This window comes from Drosophila mojavensis, unplaced genomic scaffold (genome assembly GCF_018153725.1).
Source record: "Drosophila mojavensis isolate 15081-1352.22 unplaced genomic scaffold, ASM1815372v1 contig_74, whole genome shotgun sequence".
NCBI lineage: Eukaryota > Metazoa > Arthropoda > Insecta > Diptera > Drosophilidae > Drosophila > Drosophila mojavensis.
This window is the reverse complement of record NW_025318899.1, coordinates 12,805,995-12,827,643: the sequence shown is the minus strand read 5'-3', so window position 1 is coordinate 12,827,643 and position 21,649 is coordinate 12,805,995. Positions and strand designations below refer to the sequence as shown.

Here is a 21,649-nt window from a genome sequence, read left to right as displayed (position 1 = left end):
ATTATATATATTGTACGTAAAACATAACAAATGTATACAAAAAGATTTGCTGATTTTTGGAATAAAATTTTACATTTTAATAGACCAAAGAAATCGGTAATTTATAATCCACTTTTGTGCTTATTTAGTAAGGGTAAGGCTAAGGCAGTTTTAATAATAATAATGAATTGCGATTATCAACTTTTAATTGCTAAGTAGCATTCAAATATCATAAATCCATTGTCCAAATATCTATATATATATATATATATATATATATATATATATATATATATATATATATATATATATATTATCAGAAATCCATTGTCCATTGAGCAAACTTCAATAATTAATTTATTTCACGCATTTATTTTTATCTTTTTTTATAAAATTTAATTGTATTTGAATGTACTGATATCTTCAATGCTTCGCTCAACTGAAATCTATTAATAGCTTAGCTCAACTTAAATAACTTTTCTGATTAACCAAACCAAATCGGCACTCTTTATTAAGTTGAAATCAATGCCAATTAGCGACCTATCTGGTAGCACTTTAAAAGTTTTAAAGCACACGGCACACACCTTATCATGAGCCGCTAGAAAAACAGTTAACTCTGCCACATACATATGTACATGTCTCATTTATTCAAGAATGACATGCGTATCCAACATGTGCGAATTTCACCAGTTCTTTTTATTTGTATTGTTTATCAATTGAATGGAAATCCCTAGACTGATGACGTACCTATGTATTTATGGTTGATGGATGTGCAAATTAGATGCCAATCGACATGACATTGCACTTTATTAGATATGTAGCTGCGATAAGTGAATAGTTGAACACTTTTTTGAAATGATCTGGAACTCTAATATACAAATACTTAATACTAGAATATTGAAGTACAAATAAATTTTATGTTTCATTATTATTACTATTATTATTATTATTATTATTATTTTGAAGGGTTAGCTCTGCACGCTTTTGCTGACGCAATGGAGTTTTTATCATTATCAGCAACCAAATCGGATGCCGTAGCGTGTTGTATTGCAGCGCTTCTATTTTAAAGTTTCACATTTCCGTTGGGAGGAGAGAGAACTTTAAAAGCATTTATTGTGATTATGAAACACCTGAAACGATTTCGTCAGCCAGGTGGCAAGTCTGAACGGCCCTTGCTCTTCTCATGACGCTTCTCTAATGCTCTCGTGACCCGAGCCTCTGACCAAGAGGGTTGGTAGTGTTGCAGCTCAACCTCTCAACGTGTTATCCTAATGCTTATCCTTATTCTCTTGCTCAGCCAAATGCACTGCCAACTCACAAGTCGAATTTGCTGTAACAAATGTATTTAGAAAGATTTGCTGATATCTCGAATAACTTTTAACATTTTAATAGACCATAGAAAGACGTGTTCCATTATAGACTGTTTATTTAACAACAAGCTAAGGCAGTATTATTTTGTTAAAGAGTGCCGCAAAGAGAGCGAGAGAGAGTGGGAGAGAGAGAGAGACGATGAGAGAGTGGCAAAACGTGCACAGCCACATTGCTTTGCGTTGAGTTGCTTCTGCGTGCTGACACTGACCAGAGAACACACACTCTGGTCAGTGGTGCTGAGTAACTCAACTTGAGTGTTGTTTAACGGATTTTTTTTTTTGGCGCGCTCAACGCGCGCTCTTCGTTTAAAAACGATGGTCGGCCAACCTAGCGTCAGTCGCATGCTGAATTTTGGGCCGCATGGTCAATGCCTTGCAGGCGGTGCGACAATTGTTAAACATTTTAAAGAGCGTGTGCATTCTTTAACCTAATATTAGTGATTTTACAATAGCCTCAACGTTATAAGAAATTTTGTACGAAGACGAGAAAATACAAGTTAGCTAGTGTGTAAATTAAAAAAAAACTTTATTGTGCACAGAGTGTAAGTGCTAAACCAAAGGAAGCCAACGATTTTAGCAAGAGTCAGCAAAGTAAGTACATACATACATACACACACACACACAACCCATAAAAATAAAATTGTCTACGTGTGTACGTCACACTCAAGACAGTTTTTTGGACGTGCATGCGAAGAGCATAAGTAAGAAAAGTGTCAAGCACATGGCACAAATTTGGATGTCTAGAAATAGAAGACGGAATGCATGGCAATAGTAAAGCGTTAATATGGGCTGCCGATAAAACGCATACGTTACATGCAGCGGCTAACAAAATCGTTAACATCATGGCCCAATTAAGTACGTACAGTCGTTCTAAACTAATGAGCAAATGTCAAAATTACACAAGCATGCACTGATGAAAGATACCCATAGACCATAGACCGATATAGAATGTGACCCAAAAATAAGCAGACAACAACATTTGTATGACCAATTTTTTGGTTAATACACTTATTATTCAACATATTCACGAGGCCTGTCTGAACAACAAAAGATTAACGTCAATTATATTTCAACATTGTGCTGCGCACGAGAATCCGTTGCATATTGTTATATAGTATCTGTAAACCATTTAAAGCCGCAGCCAGAGATATGTATTCATGCAAATGCCATACAAATTTCTGACAGGTAAAAAGAAAATGCCCTTTTAACGTGGACACGCGCCGGCAACGTAAGCAAAACGAAGCGAACGCTCGCTGCGCAGCTGACGTCGACAGCACCGGCAACGGCTACAGCATTGACTTGGTTCACTGCCAGCGTTGTACCTGTGCGCCCTTAGGTTCTTCCCTCTCTCTCTCTCTCTCTCTCTCTTCACTTGCATATTACGTTGTGGCGGCATTTTTCGCAGACCTTTGACACACACTTCCGATTTGCATAGCACATTCGACGTGTTTTCAATGAATGAAATCTATATCACGTAACACGTAACATTAAACGACAACACAAATTAGGCGCGCGCTTTCTAATTTACCATTCGGTTGTGCAGAAAATTTGCTTCATTTACTCGATTGCAGATGTCTGAGATGTTGTTGCTGTTGTTGTCAGTGTGTGCATGAGCTTCATTGAAATTGTTGATGCGCCATGCCGTGTTTTCCCCAAAGTGCGTTATTCAAAGGTAATTGAGCATTTGAAGGGAGAAATTGAATTGTGCTTTAGCTGTATAGTGTCTAGGCTTTAGTGCAGGCAAACACCCAAGCAAGCAGTGAGCTAAACACACCCACGCAAACACGCACACACACACACACACACACACACACCCACACACATCTTTGGACACTAATGCCAGCTGACGTACAGAGGAGCGTTCAGGCTATTGCATTGTAATGAAAAGCTCGGGAAAATTGAACAAACAAAAAAAAAAATTAGAATCAACCATAAAAGGCAAATACAAATGTGAGGCGACCTTCGGTGTTCAGCCAACACCTCTACCTTATCTATTACCATTCGGAGGGCATTAAGTGAGACTGCATAGTGGCACCAACACTTTCCAATGCCGCGTGGAGCTATTGATTTTTGTGTGCTGCGATAATTAACATTAAAAAGAATGTCCGCAGCTAAAGCGAATGGTAGAAAAGGCGCAAAATAGTGACGTCAGCATGCGAAAATATAAGGGCAAGAACTTTATGCAGGGTTCACGTCAGCAACTGCTGTCGCGTGGGCAGCAATCGGGTTTTTGTTTTTCTCAGAAATGCTAATCTCTATTCATTAGAACAAATCTTTATGTTAATTGTGTGTGTTTTTTTTAAAGCTTATTGCAAAGATTGAGTTATTGCAAAGATTGAGTGGAAAATAGATTGTTGTATAGAAGCTCTTAATTCAACTGAAAGAATTGTATTTGAGTGAGTCGTAGAGTGGTCTCTCTATAGATAGATCAGTCATCAATATTCAAACTTTAATTGACACTATGATGTAAGGTAAATAATGCATAAATATTGGAAATCTTTCTTGGTTGGATGACCTATATACTCCGAAGATCAATTATCAATGATTAACTATCTAGATTGGGACTGCTGGAAAACCTAGCTTAACACTTTGTTGGCATTAATATCCATTGCAATTATAATTAAACTAGCCAGAGCACCTCCACTAGTATTCGATCCATTGTTTACTGTTATTTTTGTAGCATTTGCTGTTCTATTCCGAACTGTCGTTTGTTCTTGACGATATGGTTTCTTGTTTGCCTGTCAATTTGCGCAAATTGTTTGCACACGCCCTTGCACTTGACTCGTCTGGACTTGACTCGAGTTCTTGGTGGTAGAGCGTGGAAGAACCACGGCCTCAAGACAAATTGATTTATTTTTAGATGCAGCCAATTACCGTAACGTAGTCACACAGCTCAGGTGGCAATGGCAACGGCAACGTTACCACTCGCTCAATGGTTAGAGGAGCTTTCCAGGGGTCGAGCCACTTCATAGTTCAGCATTTGACATTTAGTCTATAAATTATCTCGTAAATAGTCTTGCATTGATAAACTGAGTATAGGACTCTTATCTGATTATGCAACTTAAAAGCTCTCGAAAGCACTCTAATTGTTTAAAGTTCTGCACTTATCTACGAAATGGTAATTACCTACGAATACCTACTATATACAAATACATTACGAAGGCATGCGAATGCACTTGGGAGCGTCTCACGTGCCCACAATAATAATAATAGTAGTAGTCTAAATGCTACCTGAATATGATGGCATTATTATTTAAACAGCAGCTATAAAATTCTATTGCTGCCTGCGTCATATATTGTTGTTGATCTTGAGCGAATAGTACGGATAGTGCGTTTATTGTCTTTGTTTGATAGTATTAGAGCACTAATTCGTAGGCACTTTTCACTGTAAACATTTTGAAACATAATCTGTTAGGGAAAAATTCCCTACTGTGGCTGGTTCGCATTAATAAGAATAACATTTCTGATTACACAAATGCAACATGAACCCAAGCATGGCGATTTGTAGCTGATGAAATTTCTATGAAACATTGCAAGTTCCCACATCACCAGATGCTAAATATAAACATAATTATTTGAAAAGTATTTGTACATATAGATATATACAGTGGTTCGCATATAAAACTGTGTGATTCATGATTCAGGGTTTTTAATTTTATTATCTTATCGATGTAAAAATAAACGTATTCAATAATGTAATGTAAATGTAATGTAATGTAAATTCCTGTTAGTGATATGAAAGAAAACATTTATATAGCTTACAACATTTTTTATAAAGAATGTATATGTATAGACCAAGCGTCATGAGAATTGCATGTGGCGGGCCAAATAAATATTTACATACATATTTATTTCTAAAACGAGAGCACGTGTTTTTTTAATTTTGGTTAGGGGCCTGGCCGCTTCGTCCAGAGAGTGAACTGAGCTCGCTCTCAAAGCAGGATGCTGCGCTGAATTGCAAAGAGAGGAGACAGCATGACGTCACATAGGCGCAACAGTCGTCTCTCTCACTATCTCCCTCTCTCTATCTCTCACTCTCTCTCTTTCTCTGCTTGCTTGTCATTTACAGTGTACAACACATTTGATTCAGTTTTAGTAAATCTTAATGGGCCTCTACTCTTGCCTACGTCTAATTTCATTCGTATTTGTATTCGCATTCGTTTTGAATATTTTTCAATAGAATATACCAAATTGATTCAGCCTTTGTCAAAATTTCATTTTCAAGGTCGTCTCGCATTAGATGCTGCTGGAAGAATTTGTTATTTTAGTCTTGTCTTGTCAATAGCTATTTCCCAATTTATCATCGGCTAGCCTGCCTCAGATATCCACATAATATATGTAGAAGATGTGTATTTATTCTTTTGTAATCTTTAGTTCTTCGGCTATGCGACATTTCCTCAAACACAACTAGCTTCAATTAGAGCAGCAAACCAACCCACAAAGATATAAAAAGAAACACGACCAAGAAATTAATTGAGATGATGAAATCGTGTATATTTTTGGCAATTCCTAAGAAATTCCATTGAAATGACAATACGAACATTGAGTGAACTTTGAAAGGGCATCAATTTACAACATCTGATATATCTTGATATATATATAGTTTTCACTTTTTGTCTATGTCATGTGGGAGCGTTCCTATGTGCACGCAACACAAAGTAATTTTAGGGTTTTTTTTTTTTTTTTTTGTTTTATACATTTTTTGGCAATGATATAAATCGATCCGTTATCTAAAGGTTAAACGCAACCGGTTCTAGCCGGTTCTCTGGGTCTAGAACGAAGACAACAAATGAGATATGGGGCGAGCAGGGAACGCCACTAAATATAAACGAATCAAACAAGAACTCGAACTAAATAAACTGTGCCAATTCGCACTGGGTGAAGGTTCTTTCATGTGTGTTGTTAAATACATGATGAGGTAAATATGCATTTAGACACACATATGTTCTATCGACTAAAAGACCCCACTCTATATATTCGCCAACACAATATATTTCATTCATGCCTGCTCGTTCCGGTTATGTTACGATAATGCTCAGATAAGATCTTATCTCACTCGTGACTTATCAGTGTTTTATATACGTGCTTCTAGTGACGCGGGCAATCGGCTCTGGATCGTAAATATATAAATTTTTAACTCTTAAGGAGCTACTGGTGAAAGAGTATAATTCTTACGGCGATTACGGTAATGCAATTAAGATAAAGCTTGAGACTTTGTTGAAGTGCTATTAAATCAGATTTCCTTTCTGTTGTTGATTAATAATTGGGCTATTTATGAGCGCAGTATGATTGATGTCAAGAAATTTCGACGCGTTTCTGACCGCTCAGAAGTTCATTAAACCTTCATGAGAAATGTGCTGAACTCAGCGGAGATGAGAAAATAAAGCCAATAAACGAACGAAACTTGAACATTGAAATGTGTCTACGCAGCCGCATGAATATTCATGTAAATTGGCCAAAACAAAGGCCAATTTATCTGTGCCATTTGATATATTACACATACGAACGACTACTCAATATGAAATTTGACATAGCCTGAAGCTGAGCCATGCCCACGTGTCTCCACTTGATATCAAAGGTTCTATAAGCAACAGCTGAGCTCTCACCTCGTTTGAGCTACTAAATTTTTGTCAACGCCAGCAAAGTGTTAATTGCCAGCAGCAGCAGCAAAATTAGAAAGCCAAATTGTGACACAAAGCCAAAGTACAAGGCTGTTTCTATTGACGCATGTGACAGGCAAATGTGCCGCCGCCCCCTTACCAAAAAAATAAATAAAAACAAAAAACTTGTGACAATTTCGCCACTCGACAATGTGAAGTGTAGCACATGTGAAATGGCTAAAAACAAAATTCAATTTGTGCTGCCTCAGATTTACCCAAATATACTCGTATATTAATAATAGATCCGCGGCGGATAAACAAATTTGCGTTTCGATTCTCATCATAGCAATGACAGCGCTAAAAGAACATTTTCGACACAACAGACCAAATTGGGCACAGCGCGAGAGTTCATTGATAGCAAGTCTAAATATAGAACTCATTAGATGGCACTTAAGTGACATAAAGAGAAATTAAGTGAATATAAGTTGTCATACGTCGAACAATTGCCCAACCAAACAAACATTTGTATGCAAATCTCCACAGCAACGAAAAAGTCAAACGAATTGTGCAATCGAGCGCAGCTGACTGCACGATGCTCGCTCATTGTTTGAATAAGAGTCTATCCACACTCTCGGCTCTACTTGATCTCTAAGCTATAAAACTTTTTTAGGTGAAGTTTTACTCTTTGATTTGCCAAGCCTTCAAGAGGCCTGAAGTGCTTTCCAGGTTTACCACGCCTTGAATCTTGAAAGAAGTTACACAATTGTACAGATATATATATTGTATATATAGATATTTTCAATTTCAAGCTAGACATAGACAAGCCCAATTTACTTTCGTTTCATTTGCCGAATTTCCAATCAAGATGAATTGATAGACGCCAAGACAGACCAAATGCTCTCATTTAATTTGCTGAACGAGCATTCTATATATAAAAAACGCGTGGAATAAGTTTCAATAAATTAAATCAAATGCCTTTTACTCGTAAATTAAATGTGCGGCGGCCCACGAATCAATTAAAAGGCAATTGGACGCATAAAATGTGAATAAATTAAAGACATTGTCTGCTGATTCAATCAGGCGAATTTTATTAATTCCTACACACTCCAGCCATAACTAATAATATTGAAATTCTCTCTCTACTTTCAGAGACAAAATAGCAGCGAAATAACACACACAAATAAACACAATGGTGAACATTATAGTGAGTAGCTAAAGACTTTACGATTTTCCATTTGATTGTTGGACTCACAATTGATTTTTGATTACAGGATGGCAGCGCGAAACATGCGCCACAGGAAATGGAACAGTTCCTGCCCGGCGACGGCACTAACAAGTAAGTCTCCTCCCCTCTCCCTCTCTTTCATTAAGAGATCTAATATATTAACTAAGCCAACAATTGGCTTTGCGTGCTCGCCAATTAAATGTAAGTTTAGCCCGACAAATTGCTGTACAATGATGCCGCCAAATGTCACACGGCTGGCCAATTAGCCAGACGCCACAAAAATTAGCTCTGTCATGCAGCGATATTATGTGCCCACCATACAAGTATATATATGGTTGATGATCACAGTTATTAACTAGTCAGCTACTGCCTATAATTGCAACAACAAATTGTTGCTTTAGTTGCTAACTAGACCTAGATCTAGTTATATATATATTTATTTGCCTAATCGTATAGGTGTAATTCGCAGCTTCAGGTCTGAATGGGAATAATTCATAATTAAATACACATACATATATACAATTCTATGAACACAGATAATCGCTTACGTACTTTGCTGTTCAGACAAAGCTCAAAGTTTGCAAATATTTGTTTACCCTGATCCCATTGAAAATGGGAAATCAAGGTATAATGGGTTTCTGAAAAAGTATGTAACGGGCAGAAGGAATCATCGCAGACCCCATAAAGTATATGTATGAAAAAGAAATTATTCAACAATTAAATTCTCATAATATTGCCCACACTGCAGTGCTGCCCAAGCGCTGTCGCTGCTAACTGCGCAGTCAGCGCAGAGCAGCGTGCGTGTGGATGCATGTTTATGCATAAAAGAAGTGCAGAATGAGTAGAATATGAGCTTAGAGGGTTCAGGGTATCTCCTAGTCGAGCAGTCTCGACTTGTTGCTATATAATTATATTCACTTTGATTTTTGTTTTTGCGAACTGAACACCAATTTGTTTATTATATTTCTCGAATGCAAATATTATTCTTCATGAGAATTGAGAAACATAATATAAATATTGCTGATCACGAATTGAAAATTGAGCTTTCATCTCACTGATAACAAGTAAATAAATAAATTTTCCTAATTAGAATGACATTAGCTTTAGCATCAACAACGAGGTAATGTCGTAAAGCACAAATAAAAATATATTATTCCACGAAATTCTGGGAGCAGAATTTAAACAGAATAATCGGGCAAGATAACCTTTTTATATTATTTTTGTGAGCAGACCTTGCTCTTCAAATGATAATAACTGATTTAATGAGTTTATAATCAAAATGCTTTAACAATAAAAACTACAATAATAAGTAAGAGATTATATATTTTTCTATATTCATATATATGTATGTTTATAGATTAATGCGTAACCAAAAAAAGACATATTTTGTATGTGCGGTTTGTTAAATGCTTATCACACATATGCTATAAAAGATTCTTACAGGAAATGATTTTGTGGTTTTAAAGGAAATGACTAGATATAAATTTAAGTGTATTTTAATTATTTGCTCAAGTTGACAAAGCAGAAAATTCAATCAGATAATAATATATAAAAATATCTATAATAAAATTAGAGATAATTTATATTATTTTGTTTGCTATTTCAACAAGTTTTATTTTTATATTATATAGCTGAAATTAAAATTTAAAGATTTTTGTATTAATTTTATTGCGCTGCCTAAAAGTAGGCAATGGTATTTTTCATTGATATGTTTCACTGGTATTTTTATGCTGCTGCAGCGGGCTGGCTGCACCGTTGATTGTTGTTGTTTGTAGCTGATGCAATGCGCTGGCAGCTTGGAATCAGGCTGAGTGCAAAAGCAACCAACTAGCCAATCACAATTGGCATTTACTGTCCAATTTTGGGCTAGACGTTGTTGCTCTTGTTGTTTCTCTAGCGTTTTGCACAGCTTGTAAACAGCGAGTGAGACGCGTCGACGATAATTGCAGATGCAGCAATTCCATAGCAAAGAATTTCACTTACGACTGTCACATACAGCATATATAAAGAAAATGGTGCACACGTTGATGGATTTTAGTTGTGACCAGAGTACAGATCGGTTCAGATACGAGCATGACAATGAGCGACTTAGAACCCACTCATGTGGAGCTGAGGTGGCATTGATATGATTTAAGGCCAACTACTTTACACTTTTACTAACTATTTTCTTATCTTTTCTTTGCAGATACAAGATACAGCCACGCAAATCAGATGCCGAGCAGGCCTTGGCTAACAGTGTTTTCGACCCGTTTACAATGCGCGAAAATGAGCATCCCACTACGTAAGTCCCCCAGCCACATAAGGACATAATCAAAGATCTCTCTTACTAACTCTCACTCTCTATCTCTATGTTGATTGCAGTGATAATGAAACTTTGACGCATTTGCTGAAGGCCTCACTGGGAACTGGCATTTTGGGCATGCCATATGCGTTTATGTACTCGGGCTTGGTTATGGGCATCTTTGCCACCATCCTAACTGCCTTCATCTGCACGCACTGCAGTTACGTGCTGGTTAGTATCAGAACTATCCCCTTGATTATCTTAGCAGGTTATTAATACAGTTAATCTGCAGGTGAAATGCGGTCACAAGCTGTACTATAAGACACGTCGCACCAAGATGACATTTGCGGAAATCGCGGAGGCTGCATTCCAGAAGGGTCCAAAGAGTCTGCGCGGCTTTGCGCCCGTGGCAAAGTTTTCCATATTGTTTGGCCTGTTTCTCACCTATTTTGGCACCTGTTCCGTCTACACGGTCATCGTGGCCAAGAACTTTGAGCAGGTGCTGGTGCATTGGACGGGACGCGACATTGAGCCGCGTGTAATCATCTGTATACTGCTCGTGCCATTGATCCTGATTGCCTGGGTGCCCAATCTCAAGTACCTGGCGCCCGTTTCGATGGTTGCCAATGTCTTCATGGGTCTGGGCCTGGGCATCACATTCTACTATCTGGTCCAGGATCTGCCGCCAATCGAGGAACGCTCCCTCGTCACCCTGTCTACGCTGCCCGCCTTCTTCTCCATAACCATCTTCGCCATGGAGGCCATTGGTGTGGTCATGCCGCTGGAAAACAATATGAAGACGCCCAAGAACTTCCTCGGCATTTGCGGTGTGCTCAGCCAGGGCATGTCTGGCGTCACACTGATCTACATGCTGCTCGGCTTCCTTGGCTATCTGCGCTATGGCAGCGCGACCGGCGAGAGCATCACTCTGAATCTCCCCATCGAGGAATGGCCCGCCCAGGCTGTAAAGGTATTGATTGCCCTGGCCGTCTACTGCACATTTGGACTGCAGTTCTTTGTGTGCCTGGAGATCGTCTGGGATGGCATCAAGGAGCGCTGCACCAAGCGTCCCATTTTCGTCAACTATGTGCTGCGGTAAGCTACGACAAAATATATTCCACAAGTCTATTGTACTCATTGCCTTTGGTATTTCATTGCAGCACCGTTCTGGTAACTGCTGCTGTAGTGCTGGCCGTTTCAGTGCCAACCATAGCGCCATTTATGGGTCTGATTGGCGCCTTCTGCTTCTCCATACTCGGCTTGATCTTTCCGGTAAGTGCAACTGAAACAGATTGCAATTAAAGTGAGCCTAACTAATCCCATCCTATCTTAGGTTATCATCGAGCTTGTCGTGCACTGGGATTCCGGTTTCGGTCCTGGCAATTGGATACTATGGAAGAACATCGTCATCATGCTGTGCGGCGTTGCGGCCCTTATCTTTGGCTCTCTGTCGGCCATTCAGGATATCATGAAGGTCTACAGCGGGTCCACGGAAGCCCAATAAGTAATTGGGAAAAGGAAGAATATATGAAAATAATCTCCTGTGCGTAACACAAAAACAAAAAAAACAAAAAAACAACAACAACAGCAGCATCAAGTATGCAAACAATGCTTTACCAAGGGATATATTCATATTTATATATATGTATACATCATACATACATATGTATATTTATTGTATGCACTATTTGTATACCATTTGATGAGACATATACATTTTAGTGTGTAGTTTGTAAAGGGAGCCAGCCGGGATTAGCTCTTGTTTATTTCCTATGAATCTAACTATTGTTAGATGTAAAAAAAAAAAAAAGAAAAAAAACAAAAAAAAAAAAAAAAAAAAAAAAAAACTGCGCCCACACTTTGTAAATTTTTCATGAAAGCTGAAGCGCATGGCTAATCCATAGTACACCTAGGTTAAACTATCTATTCGAGTGCCTAACTATTTAGCACACACACACAGCACCAAAACTGTCCGTTTTAGCACGTTTTAGTACACCTGCAAATGCAATTATATGAAAAAAATGGAGAAAAATATTAGCTTAAACATAAATGTATATTGATTGTTGAGTACATTTTTAGTACCAATGCTATAAAGTTAACTAGCCTAAACACTCAGAGAAAAGTTTTATTGATCTTAGTGTGTGTTCGTTATGAGCAAAACAGATTTTGATAGCACTTTCTTCCTTTTATTCTGTCCGTCTATTTCGCTTGCATCCTCTCTGTTCTAAAAGAGTATTACATAAAAAGAGAAAACAAAAACCAAAATTTTGCAAACATTTTCATTTCATTTCATTTTGTTTTTAGCATGTTTAGTTTATAAGCAATACGATTTGGTTCTTGGTCTCCCTAAAGTTCTGTAAGCCATTCAAAAAAAAAAAAAAAAAAAAGACTTATTTTTGTATATATATTTTGCAGGGAGGCCAGCCAAGCAAAAAAAAATACATTGTTACTCAAATTATATATTTTTTATACAAACATATTTAGTTCAAATTGCTAGAAAAGAAAATAAGAGAAAGCCCAAAAAGGGCCTGGAAAATCAGAGAATAATATTCAATTATACGATATTCTTAATGCATACTTCATTTTTGTTGCTTAACATTTGTATTTTTAATGTAGCTTTAAAACAAGAATATTTTACTATTAAATATTTATAATATGCAAAAGAGCTAAAGCAAAAATTATACCGAAGCTTAAACGAATTCAAAAGCAGTTTTTGCATTTAAATCATTTTCGTGCACTGAAAAACAAATCCTAGCAACAACTACAACGAAGTTAATTTAATTATGAAGCCAAAAGTTAACTTTTATCTTAGTTCGCTAAATCTATTCGGAATTGAACATATTGTATATATAGTATGTATATGCCATGTATGAAAAGCTCTATGTAAAAACTTGTCCACGAAAACAGCGAAGATTGATATGTAACTGTTTAATTTTTTGAAAAGTGTTTAGATTCAAACAACAACAACAACAAGAGCAAAAAATAAAGCAGAGTTAATTATTATATAAATAACAATTGTTTAATTTTGGATCGAATTTAAGAACCTAATATAAGTGAGGAACACTCTAAAGCTGCATAAGCAGGGAGAGTGAAGCTCTTGGATAATCTCTTCCAATTCCTATACAAAAAAAAAAAAAAAAAATAACAGTTGTCTGTCATTAAACACAGGGTATCTGCAAGTCGAGCTATATCTTCTAGAGCCTCATATTGATTTTTGACAGCCTTACTTAATTGATCAGTGCTGCAGCACGTGGCCCCAAATATGAAAAATTGAAGAAATTATTAAAAATTTTAAATCATGCGTAATTGGCATTAAATATACACACACACACACACACACACACAACGCATCTATCTATGTAGGTCCCAAGGCATGTCTGATTACAAATTGAATTCGAGACGGTCCGAGCAGCAATTCGCAATTGGCAATTGGCAATTGGCTTTAAAGGCAATTGAACCTGATTGTGGGCCAATTTGGGTAACCTTTGAGTCAATGCGCTGTGCGATGCGATGCGCTCTGGAGGCCATTGCCGAACCACTCTAATGCTACTACGACTTCGCAACACTCTCAACAATTGAGCTGTGCCTGGAGAGCATTTCGTGTTATTGGCTTGTCACTTTTCTGATTTTGCGACAGTTTCGAAAGGTTTTGTTTTTTTGGTTATTTTCGACGTGGGAATGTTAGCTAGGAAATCCTTGAAACCGAAGCGTTTCCAATTTGTAATCGATGGCAGAAAGAGTAAGAAAAACGCTCCAGGAAACCCGCAGTTGCTAACCAATTAGCTCGTGACTCGAGAGTGCAAACAACAAAGATGATTTGCTACCAATTCAGAGCTGCCCACAGCGATGCTAGGCATGGGCTAGTTCAAGCTGAAATTGAAGTTGAAGCTGAAGCTGAAGTTGAAGTTGTGGATGTAGTTGTGGATGTAGTTGTAGTTGTAGTTGAGTTATTCCAAGGTCGACGGTGATTTAAAATAATTAATCTTTAATTGTCATCAGCATGTTGTTTTGTATCGTCAATGGGATGCTGTGCACGTTGATGGTTGCATCTTGATTTCATTTGATGGCGCCAAGGTCAGCTGCAATAGAAGCCCCCATGCCAGAAGCTGCTCCGATTTGTGGCTTAGGTTTCCGCTCTTGTAATTGGTAATGTAAAACCATTTACAGCCATTGTGTAACGGCGATAATTATCTTGTAAACTACATGAGTTGCTTATGATTATGCTGCTGCTGTGCTTTGTGTTTGGCATTTCAAATGTTGAGTCTTCGGTTTCGGTGTCTTTGTGAGCCATTCTTGGCTTTCACTTCAGCTGGCTGGCTCACTTGGTATGATTGTCTATGGCCTGTCATATGCAATTGGAATTTTAAATGCAAACTTCGTGGGAATATGGCTATAGCTATACCTAGTTATGAATACAGATCAAAAACGTGATTCGAACTTCTAAGATCACAATTCACATTTCACTTTCACAGCAGCTTCAAGGTCCCCAGAGATGAACCCTTCAGCAGCCAGCTTGAGTGGCCGCCGCGAGAGCTACACAAATTATTAAAATATTTATAATAATAACAAAAACAATCAATAAATTTTCAAACATTATACAAAATTGTTCAACTGAAGCGCAATCAACAACAAAATCCAACAAAAACAATAACAAACATTCACTTTCAAAAGACGAGCACAAAAACAAAGAAAAAGAAAAATTACCAAAACAAAAAACAAAAGTTTGCTCTGTCCGAAAACAAAAATAATAAAAAAAATTATACAGCATAAAAATATAAAAATAAAATACTAAAACAATTATTGCTTTGAATAACTAAGATATTGCCAGCCAAAATATTGAAAGTTTCAAGTGAAGTAGCCCGTCCAATCGACCCAAACGATTCGGTGCATCATCGACGCCAAGCTGCCCGATTAAACAACAAGATTAATGAATTACGTTGCCAATAATGTATCTTGTTTTATGTTTGTATTTATGTTTTTATTAATACTTTATGCTCTTCTTGTTGCCACTTTGGCCTAAACAAATAAAGCGCAAAATATAAAATGGCAACTAATATTGTGTTTGGTCTTTAATGTAAAAGCCATAGGAAATTGCTGATGATCACTCACAGATGCAAATGCAGCAGCTGCAATACCCTGTAATTTTTAGTGGGGCATACAAGGGGAATGCTGTCTTTATGCTTATTTATCTCTATAGTTTTAGCTCTGTCCCTCTCTCTATTTAACTGCCTCCTGCTAGCTCTCTGCCTATATATCAATTGTAAATATCTCGCTTTTTCTCTGTACCCCGCTCTCACTCTCTCTCCATGGCCTGTTCTTGTCACAGAGGCAGACTATCACTCTTTATTTCTTTCTATCTCTATATAGGATATGCTAACGTTCAGCACACCCGACTAGATCACTTTTACTATCGTGTATTTTGGGCAATCTTCAGATTATGGCAGCAACATCATCATCATGATGATGATTGTCGTGCCAAGCTACCACGTGATGCCAACAGTTAACTAAGTCTTGTGTTGGTTGTTGTTATTGTTGTCATCGGCAGCAGAGGTAACAACAGCAGCAGCCGCCACCACCGCCACCGACGCCGCAGCAGCAGCAGCAGAGGCAGAGGGCACCTAGTTGGTTGGCTGGTGGTTTGGCGGCGGTGGGCACCCGCCACAGATCAGCGCGCTTTGTGCATTTGCATTCATTATGTTTGGCACCGTCGACGCGGACACAACACAATTCTCTCTGAATCCGAGAGATCTTCGTCACGTCGAGATTGTCAATTCTTCTAAATTCTTAAGCCGACTTACGAGACGTGTGTGTGTGTATTGTAATTTGAATAAAAATGTCTGAAATGTGGATTTGTGTACCAAGCTGCTGACACTTGTTTGCCAAGAACTAGAGTTCAGAGTTGACCTTTAGCTAAGAGATTTACTTTTATTGTATGCCGTAAATAACAAAATATATATACAAATATTTCAAAATAAACAACAGAATGTTATCGCCACATTTTCGCCACTTAATTGTGCTGCTAAGCCTGAGCGCAGCTGTCTTTGCCGAAGAGTCAATAACTGCGGAACGCAACCACAAGGTGTGTAGACCACAATCACTATGCATATGTAGCTGGAGTCATAAATAATCGTCAAAAAACCAATTAAAGAAACGTCAGATCTATCGCGAGCAAGTGCTGCCACATGCGGGTGGCAAGATACCCGACACCGCCTTTGAAACCGATCGCCTGTTTCTGAACCGCCTGCAAAAGGAGGGCATTTCCGTGCCAGATGGCATTGTGCCAGAGCAACGCAATCCACAGGTAATCAATATTACCAATTAATATATAATGTGCATAATTTCAGCTCACTTAATAATTAATAATAATTCACATTTAATAACCAGGTTTATCAATACTATAACAAGCCCATGCGCACCGTTTACCACATAGCGCTCAGCTCCGATGGCCGTTATACGCCCCGAGAAGGCCGCTATCAGTACCGTCAGGTGCCCAGCGTGGAGACTACCTACCTGTATCCGCAGGCTGTGGGCTATCCGTATGTGCTCGTGCCGCCCAAGCATGCATTGCCCAGCTACCGTCAACTGCAGCTGCATAATCCGTTGCTCAATCAAGTGAAATTCCAGCCCAAGAAAGGTGAGCTTGGCAATTATTTTATTTTTTATTTTTATCTGTTACGCCTTGTTGCACTTCACATTTATGTGGCTTGTGCAGTGCCCAATTTTCTGGAACTGGCGCCCACCGTGGGCAAGAGCCATGCATCTAGCGCATCAGGCAAGGCGCAGTCCTATCAAAATGTGAATCTGTTGCATGGCCAAGCGGTGCCTGCGTTCAAGAAAACCGCCGGTGGGAGTAAGACCTATGTGGATAGCTATGGCAAGACTCACGTAAGCACAACCTTTATGACACCATTAGCTTTATAGCTTCAACTCTTTAACTCTTGATTGCAGCTCTTTAGTGAATTTGACGATTTGCTCAACAAGCTCGACTTGAATCCAGCAGGACAAAAGTTGTATTAGCTTTTTCATTTGTTCTTCTCTAAGCGCATAAATTATAAGCCCTAGAATTTAAGACAGAACAATAGAGAACTCGTGACAATATAAAAACATACTTGTTCACAAAACCAACCTGATTTCCCACTTTCAATGGGTTCAGGGCATAGAAAATCTTCGTTTATGGTTGAGCTTATAGAGTATTGAATACTTACTGTAACCATGCCAATGAGGATCCATTTACAAGCAGTTCAATTATTTTAGCCAAGTTGAATGTACTTTCCATTTGCTGTTATTACACTCAATCATATCATATTTAATAAGTACATATTTCTTGTATTTAAGTCATCCGCAAGTTTGTTAAGCGTAAAAAAATGTTTGCTTGCAAAATAAACCATATTGCATTATGCTTTCCTGCACAAGCAACAACTACTTACTACATATGCATAAGATACTTATGCTTATCATCGCTATATGTACCTAAAGTTTTACTGTACTATTTAGACAGTGCGATCTGTTTGTTCAATTGCAAAGTAAATAAACAAAAACAAAAAGCAAAAAAAAAGCTTAGAAAAGCAGCTTCCAAAAATCGAAAGTTGAACAGCCGAGCGAAGCACGAGGCACGAACCGCGCTTACCGTTAGACATCGTTCATGGTACCCTTGAAAGCTTGCACGACGGCGACAGCGGCGCCGTTCAAGTGGATGCCGCTTGGAAAAACTGCACTTCAGCTTCAGTGCGATTTTCAAGCTGAGCGCAGACGGTTGATCCAAATCCCACAACTGTAAATAAAGAAAACCTGAAAAGACATAGAAGAAGAAATGTTGAAGCCAGAGACGATGCTCACAGCGCTGCTGCTTGTGGCTGGCCTAGCGATTGCCATTGAAGTGCAGGTTAGTCTAAGACGAACATTAACATCGACAATGATGAGTTGCAATTAGTGTGGAAAATCAGACCAGGGAACAGCACAGTTCCCGCCTCATATTGGCTTGGCACGCGTGGCTGTGTCTTACCACGCGACGCTGTGGTCGACGTTCACTTTTGACCCAAAAATTGTAACATGCAATTGAGGCACACACCAATACGAAACACACACGCACACATGCACACACAAGCACATATATGTTCATAACAACAGCAATACACATGTTTAATTGTTTGCTAATAATGAGCGGCCTGCCACTTGGCGGGAGCTGGAGACTCAAAGACTCGGAGACTTGGAGACTGCGGAACCGGTTACCGCACAAGTCTTTGGCTTACGCAATATGCAACATTTGATATGTTTACTTATGTTGCTGCAGAGATTCGGACACCTGTATAATCCGCCACAACCAGAGCATCATGAACGCCGCGAAGATAAACAGGATCTAAATAAAATACCGGGATTGCCGGGAGTTGATTATCCGATTTACCATGAAGTGCCGCATACCCAATTCAGTTGTCACAATGTGCCCGCCGTTCCGGGCATGTATGCGAATGTGGAGACCGGATGCCAGGCTTATCACGTGTGCCACGACGGCCGGGAGGGACACCAGGGCGCCTCGTTCCTCTGCACAAACGGCACCATATTCAATCAGAAGGAGTTTGCATGCGACTGGTGGTACAATGTGAAATGCGAGGAGGCCATTAGCCTTTACCAGTAAGTATTTTGGATATATTATATTTGATTTATGATCTATACTTAATCAATCAATGCTCAGCTTAAATGCGGATCCGGAGCATAATCCCTATGTGCCGAAAAAGAAGCCTGAATTGGAGCATGAGGCACATCTGCCACATGATGCTCATGGATTTTTGATACACGCCTAAATATTATAACATATATGTAACTAATTATTTAATTGTTATGTTACGTTTTTACGGCAATAAACTTCATTTCAAATTTGAAACATCACAATAGTAACGTCTATATTGAATAAATTGAAATCGATTAATTGCTGTATCGATAATTTTTGTACTTGGTTTATTATATTCCTATCGATACCCGGTAATAATCATCTCAAAACAAATAATAGTTTTTGCAGCTGCATTGGCCATTTAAATAAAAGTAAATTTAGACGTTATTAAAGTAGAATGGCTACTCACAAAGATCCTAGCTCAGTCGGATATAATATTGCGCGAGATCCAAATTTGGTGAAGAATCGCATTTTCATTGGAAATCTGCCTGTTTGCACGCGAGAAGAGTTGGAGAGCATCTGCCATCCGTATGGAAAGGTTTTGGGATCTTTGGTGCAAAAGAATTTCGGTTTTGTGCAGTTCGAAAGCGAAGAAATTGCCAACAAATGTGCCTCTGCATTGAATAAATCCATATTTAAGTCAAAGGCACTAACCGTGCGAAATGCGAGCATCAAATCAAAGCCAGTCAATACATTTCCATTGAATGCCAAGAAAGTTAATGCAATCACACATAATCCAGGCGGTGTTCCAATGACCGTTCAGGGTGGGATTGTTATGCCCGCCGTTGCCGCTGCTGCCGCTGTGCCCATTAACGATTGTGAAATAATTGTAGTGAATCGTGAGAATACGTGAGTATATATAATGCCCTGCTCCCTCATCTGCTAACCAATATGCTATTCCTGCACAACTACAGAAAATACGCAGAATATGTTGAGGATCAGTTAAGGAAGATTGGCATGCGGGTAGATGTCCTATTTCCCAATGAAGATGTTATGCTAAACCAAGTGCTGAGTAATATATCAGCACGCGGTTGCCTCTACGCTATTCTAGTGACCCCGCAGCACGAAGCTCTGAATAGCATTACAGTCAACATATTATATGGGATACCTGCCGAGCATCGCAATATGCCATTAGATGATGCCATCGCACTCGTGACCACCGACTTCAGATCGAAGAAACAACGTGATTCGCTCAACACTTCCCAAATGAACCCCAACCAGAGCAGGCATCCAGATACAATGCAGCATTTGATCGAAATGCTTGCGGACAACCGACAGCTGACAGGTTTGCAGTATGAATGCGTGATCAAATATTTAGAGAAGCAGCGGGAGCAACAGTTGAAGCTAGAGTTGGGTGAAGCAAACGCTTTGGCCAAGCTTCAAGAGCCCGATCCAGAAATCGAGCTGCAAAAGCGGATTCTCAGTGTTATGAATAAGCCCTCTGTAACAGAAATCAACTACGAGTTCATGTATCCCACATTTGAAATGGCTAGGGCAGATGACCGTCTCATGGAACTCCTAAAGGATCGAAGGGTTATGTCGGCGTTGAAAACTCTTTACAACTCACCCCTGACGGAGACAATCTCTCAATACTTATAGAGCGTAACACTTTATTAACTATAATCAGCGAATAGGATTAACATATTAAACTAAGGCCATGACCGCTTGGCCTCATGTCCCGCATATTTGTTTCGATATTTGAGCCCTGTGACCAAAGTGGAGCTCTTTGGAAAGGCAGTTTTTCCATTGAATTTTGTGTCTGTATCAGGGTGGAAACGCAAATATTCATATTGTATATGCAAATTCTCTGGCAAATCGATGCGCTTCAGCGCATCCAGTGGCACTGTAGTGTCTACCGCCCTCTCATAGAATGCAATAACATCGGCCACTGTGGACATCTCATGCACCTGCGAATTGGGCACACCATGCTGCAGTTCCTGGAAGCAGGCCGTGAGAAACTTGAACTTTTCTTCTAAGTTAGACAACTGTCGCTGGTCTCCGCCTTTGGTCATTTGCAAATTGGCAGCCACGGTACGAACACGGTTCGCTGCATCTGAAGCAGGTGCGTATGGTTTGTTTGGACGCAGGAAACTGCAAGCAATTGGAATATTTAATACCCAATCATCACTAGAGAGAAATATTTACCCTTTCGAAGCAATAGATTTACCAACAGCTTCTAATGTTTTGGCTTTCGTTTGTTTCGATGAAGCATAGCTCCTCTGCAGATTGGCCACAACCTATGGGTGGGTATTTAATTCATAAGAAATGCTGATATTCTTCAAATTTACTCACATTTTGAGGCACAAGTAAAAAGCCTTTACGTAAATTTACCGCTGCCATTTCTTTAGTGCTGCAAACAGCGTTGCCACTACTGAGCAAAGTCTTTGTGCAGCCCTAAGTATCTGTCAAAAACTTTTTTACATAATCGATAAATATTAATATCAATATTAAAGTTACTAAGCCACTTATACCGTTAAAATACCTACGGCTGAAATAATGTTTGTCTGAATGACTATTATTTGCCATAAA

At 38.8% G+C, this 21,649-nt stretch overlaps 5 protein-coding genes across 6 annotated transcripts; 4 read left to right on the top strand and 1 right to left on the bottom strand.

Annotated features, from left to right (window-relative positions):
• Nucleotides 1–1,677: 1,677 nt before the first annotated feature.
• Nucleotides 1,678–12,866, top strand: LOC6582268 (proton-coupled amino acid transporter-like protein pathetic). 2 transcript variants are annotated; one of them, XM_002007935.4, is made up of 8 exons: nt 1,678–1,940; nt 8,099–8,153; nt 8,221–8,285; nt 10,360–10,455; nt 10,536–10,686; nt 10,748–11,550; nt 11,616–11,727; nt 11,789–12,866. In XM_002007935.4, the coding sequence occupies exons 2-8, from the start codon at nt 8,139–8,141 to the stop codon at nt 11,957–11,959; spliced, it is 1,413 nt and encodes a 470-aa protein (XP_002007971.1). In that variant the 5' UTR covers nt 1,678–1,940; nt 8,099–8,138; the 3' UTR covers nt 11,960–12,866. The 2 variants fall into 2 exon arrangements, with proteins under 2 accessions (XP_002007971.1, XP_015017844.1); XM_015162358.3 differs by lacking the exons at nt 1,678–1,940; nt 8,099–8,153; nt 8,221–8,285 and adding an exon at nt 10,233–10,288.
• Nucleotides 12,867–16,141: 3,275 nt separating this feature from the next.
• LOC6582267 lies at nt 16,142–17,773 on the top strand. Its single transcript, XM_032731888.2, has 5 exons — nt 16,142–16,534; nt 16,604–16,756; nt 16,840–17,089; nt 17,168–17,340; nt 17,404–17,773. The coding sequence occupies exons 1-5, from the start codon at nt 16,439–16,441 to the stop codon at nt 17,470–17,472; spliced, it is 741 nt and encodes a 246-aa protein (XP_032587779.1). The 5' UTR covers nt 16,142–16,438; the 3' UTR covers nt 17,473–17,773.
• A 378-nt stretch (nt 17,774–18,151) lies between these two features.
• LOC116804402 lies at nt 18,152–19,331 on the top strand. Its single transcript, XM_032731889.2, has 3 exons — nt 18,152–18,337; nt 18,746–19,083; nt 19,145–19,331. Exons 1-3 carry the CDS (start codon nt 18,266–18,268, stop codon nt 19,251–19,253), a joined length of 519 nt encoding a protein of 172 aa, XP_032587780.1. The 5' UTR covers nt 18,152–18,265; the 3' UTR covers nt 19,254–19,331.
• A 101-nt stretch (nt 19,332–19,432) lies between these two features.
• LOC6582265 lies at nt 19,433–20,803 on the top strand. Its single transcript, XM_002007932.4, has 2 exons — nt 19,433–19,969; nt 20,035–20,803. The coding sequence occupies exons 1-2, from the start codon at nt 19,518–19,520 to the stop codon at nt 20,717–20,719; spliced, it is 1,137 nt and encodes a 378-aa protein (XP_002007968.1). The 5' UTR covers nt 19,433–19,517; the 3' UTR covers nt 20,720–20,803.
• LOC6582264 (39S ribosomal protein L50, mitochondrial) lies at nt 20,711–21,525 on the bottom strand. The gene is made up of 3 exons (XM_002007931.4): nt 21,413–21,525; nt 21,266–21,357; nt 20,711–21,211 (listed from the first exon to the last, which is right to left on the bottom strand). The coding sequence occupies exons 1-3, from the start codon at nt 21,458–21,460 to the stop codon at nt 20,770–20,772; spliced, it is 582 nt and encodes a 193-aa protein (XP_002007967.1). The 5' UTR covers nt 21,461–21,525; the 3' UTR covers nt 20,711–20,769.
• Between the last annotated feature and the right edge of the window lie 124 nt (nt 21,526–21,649).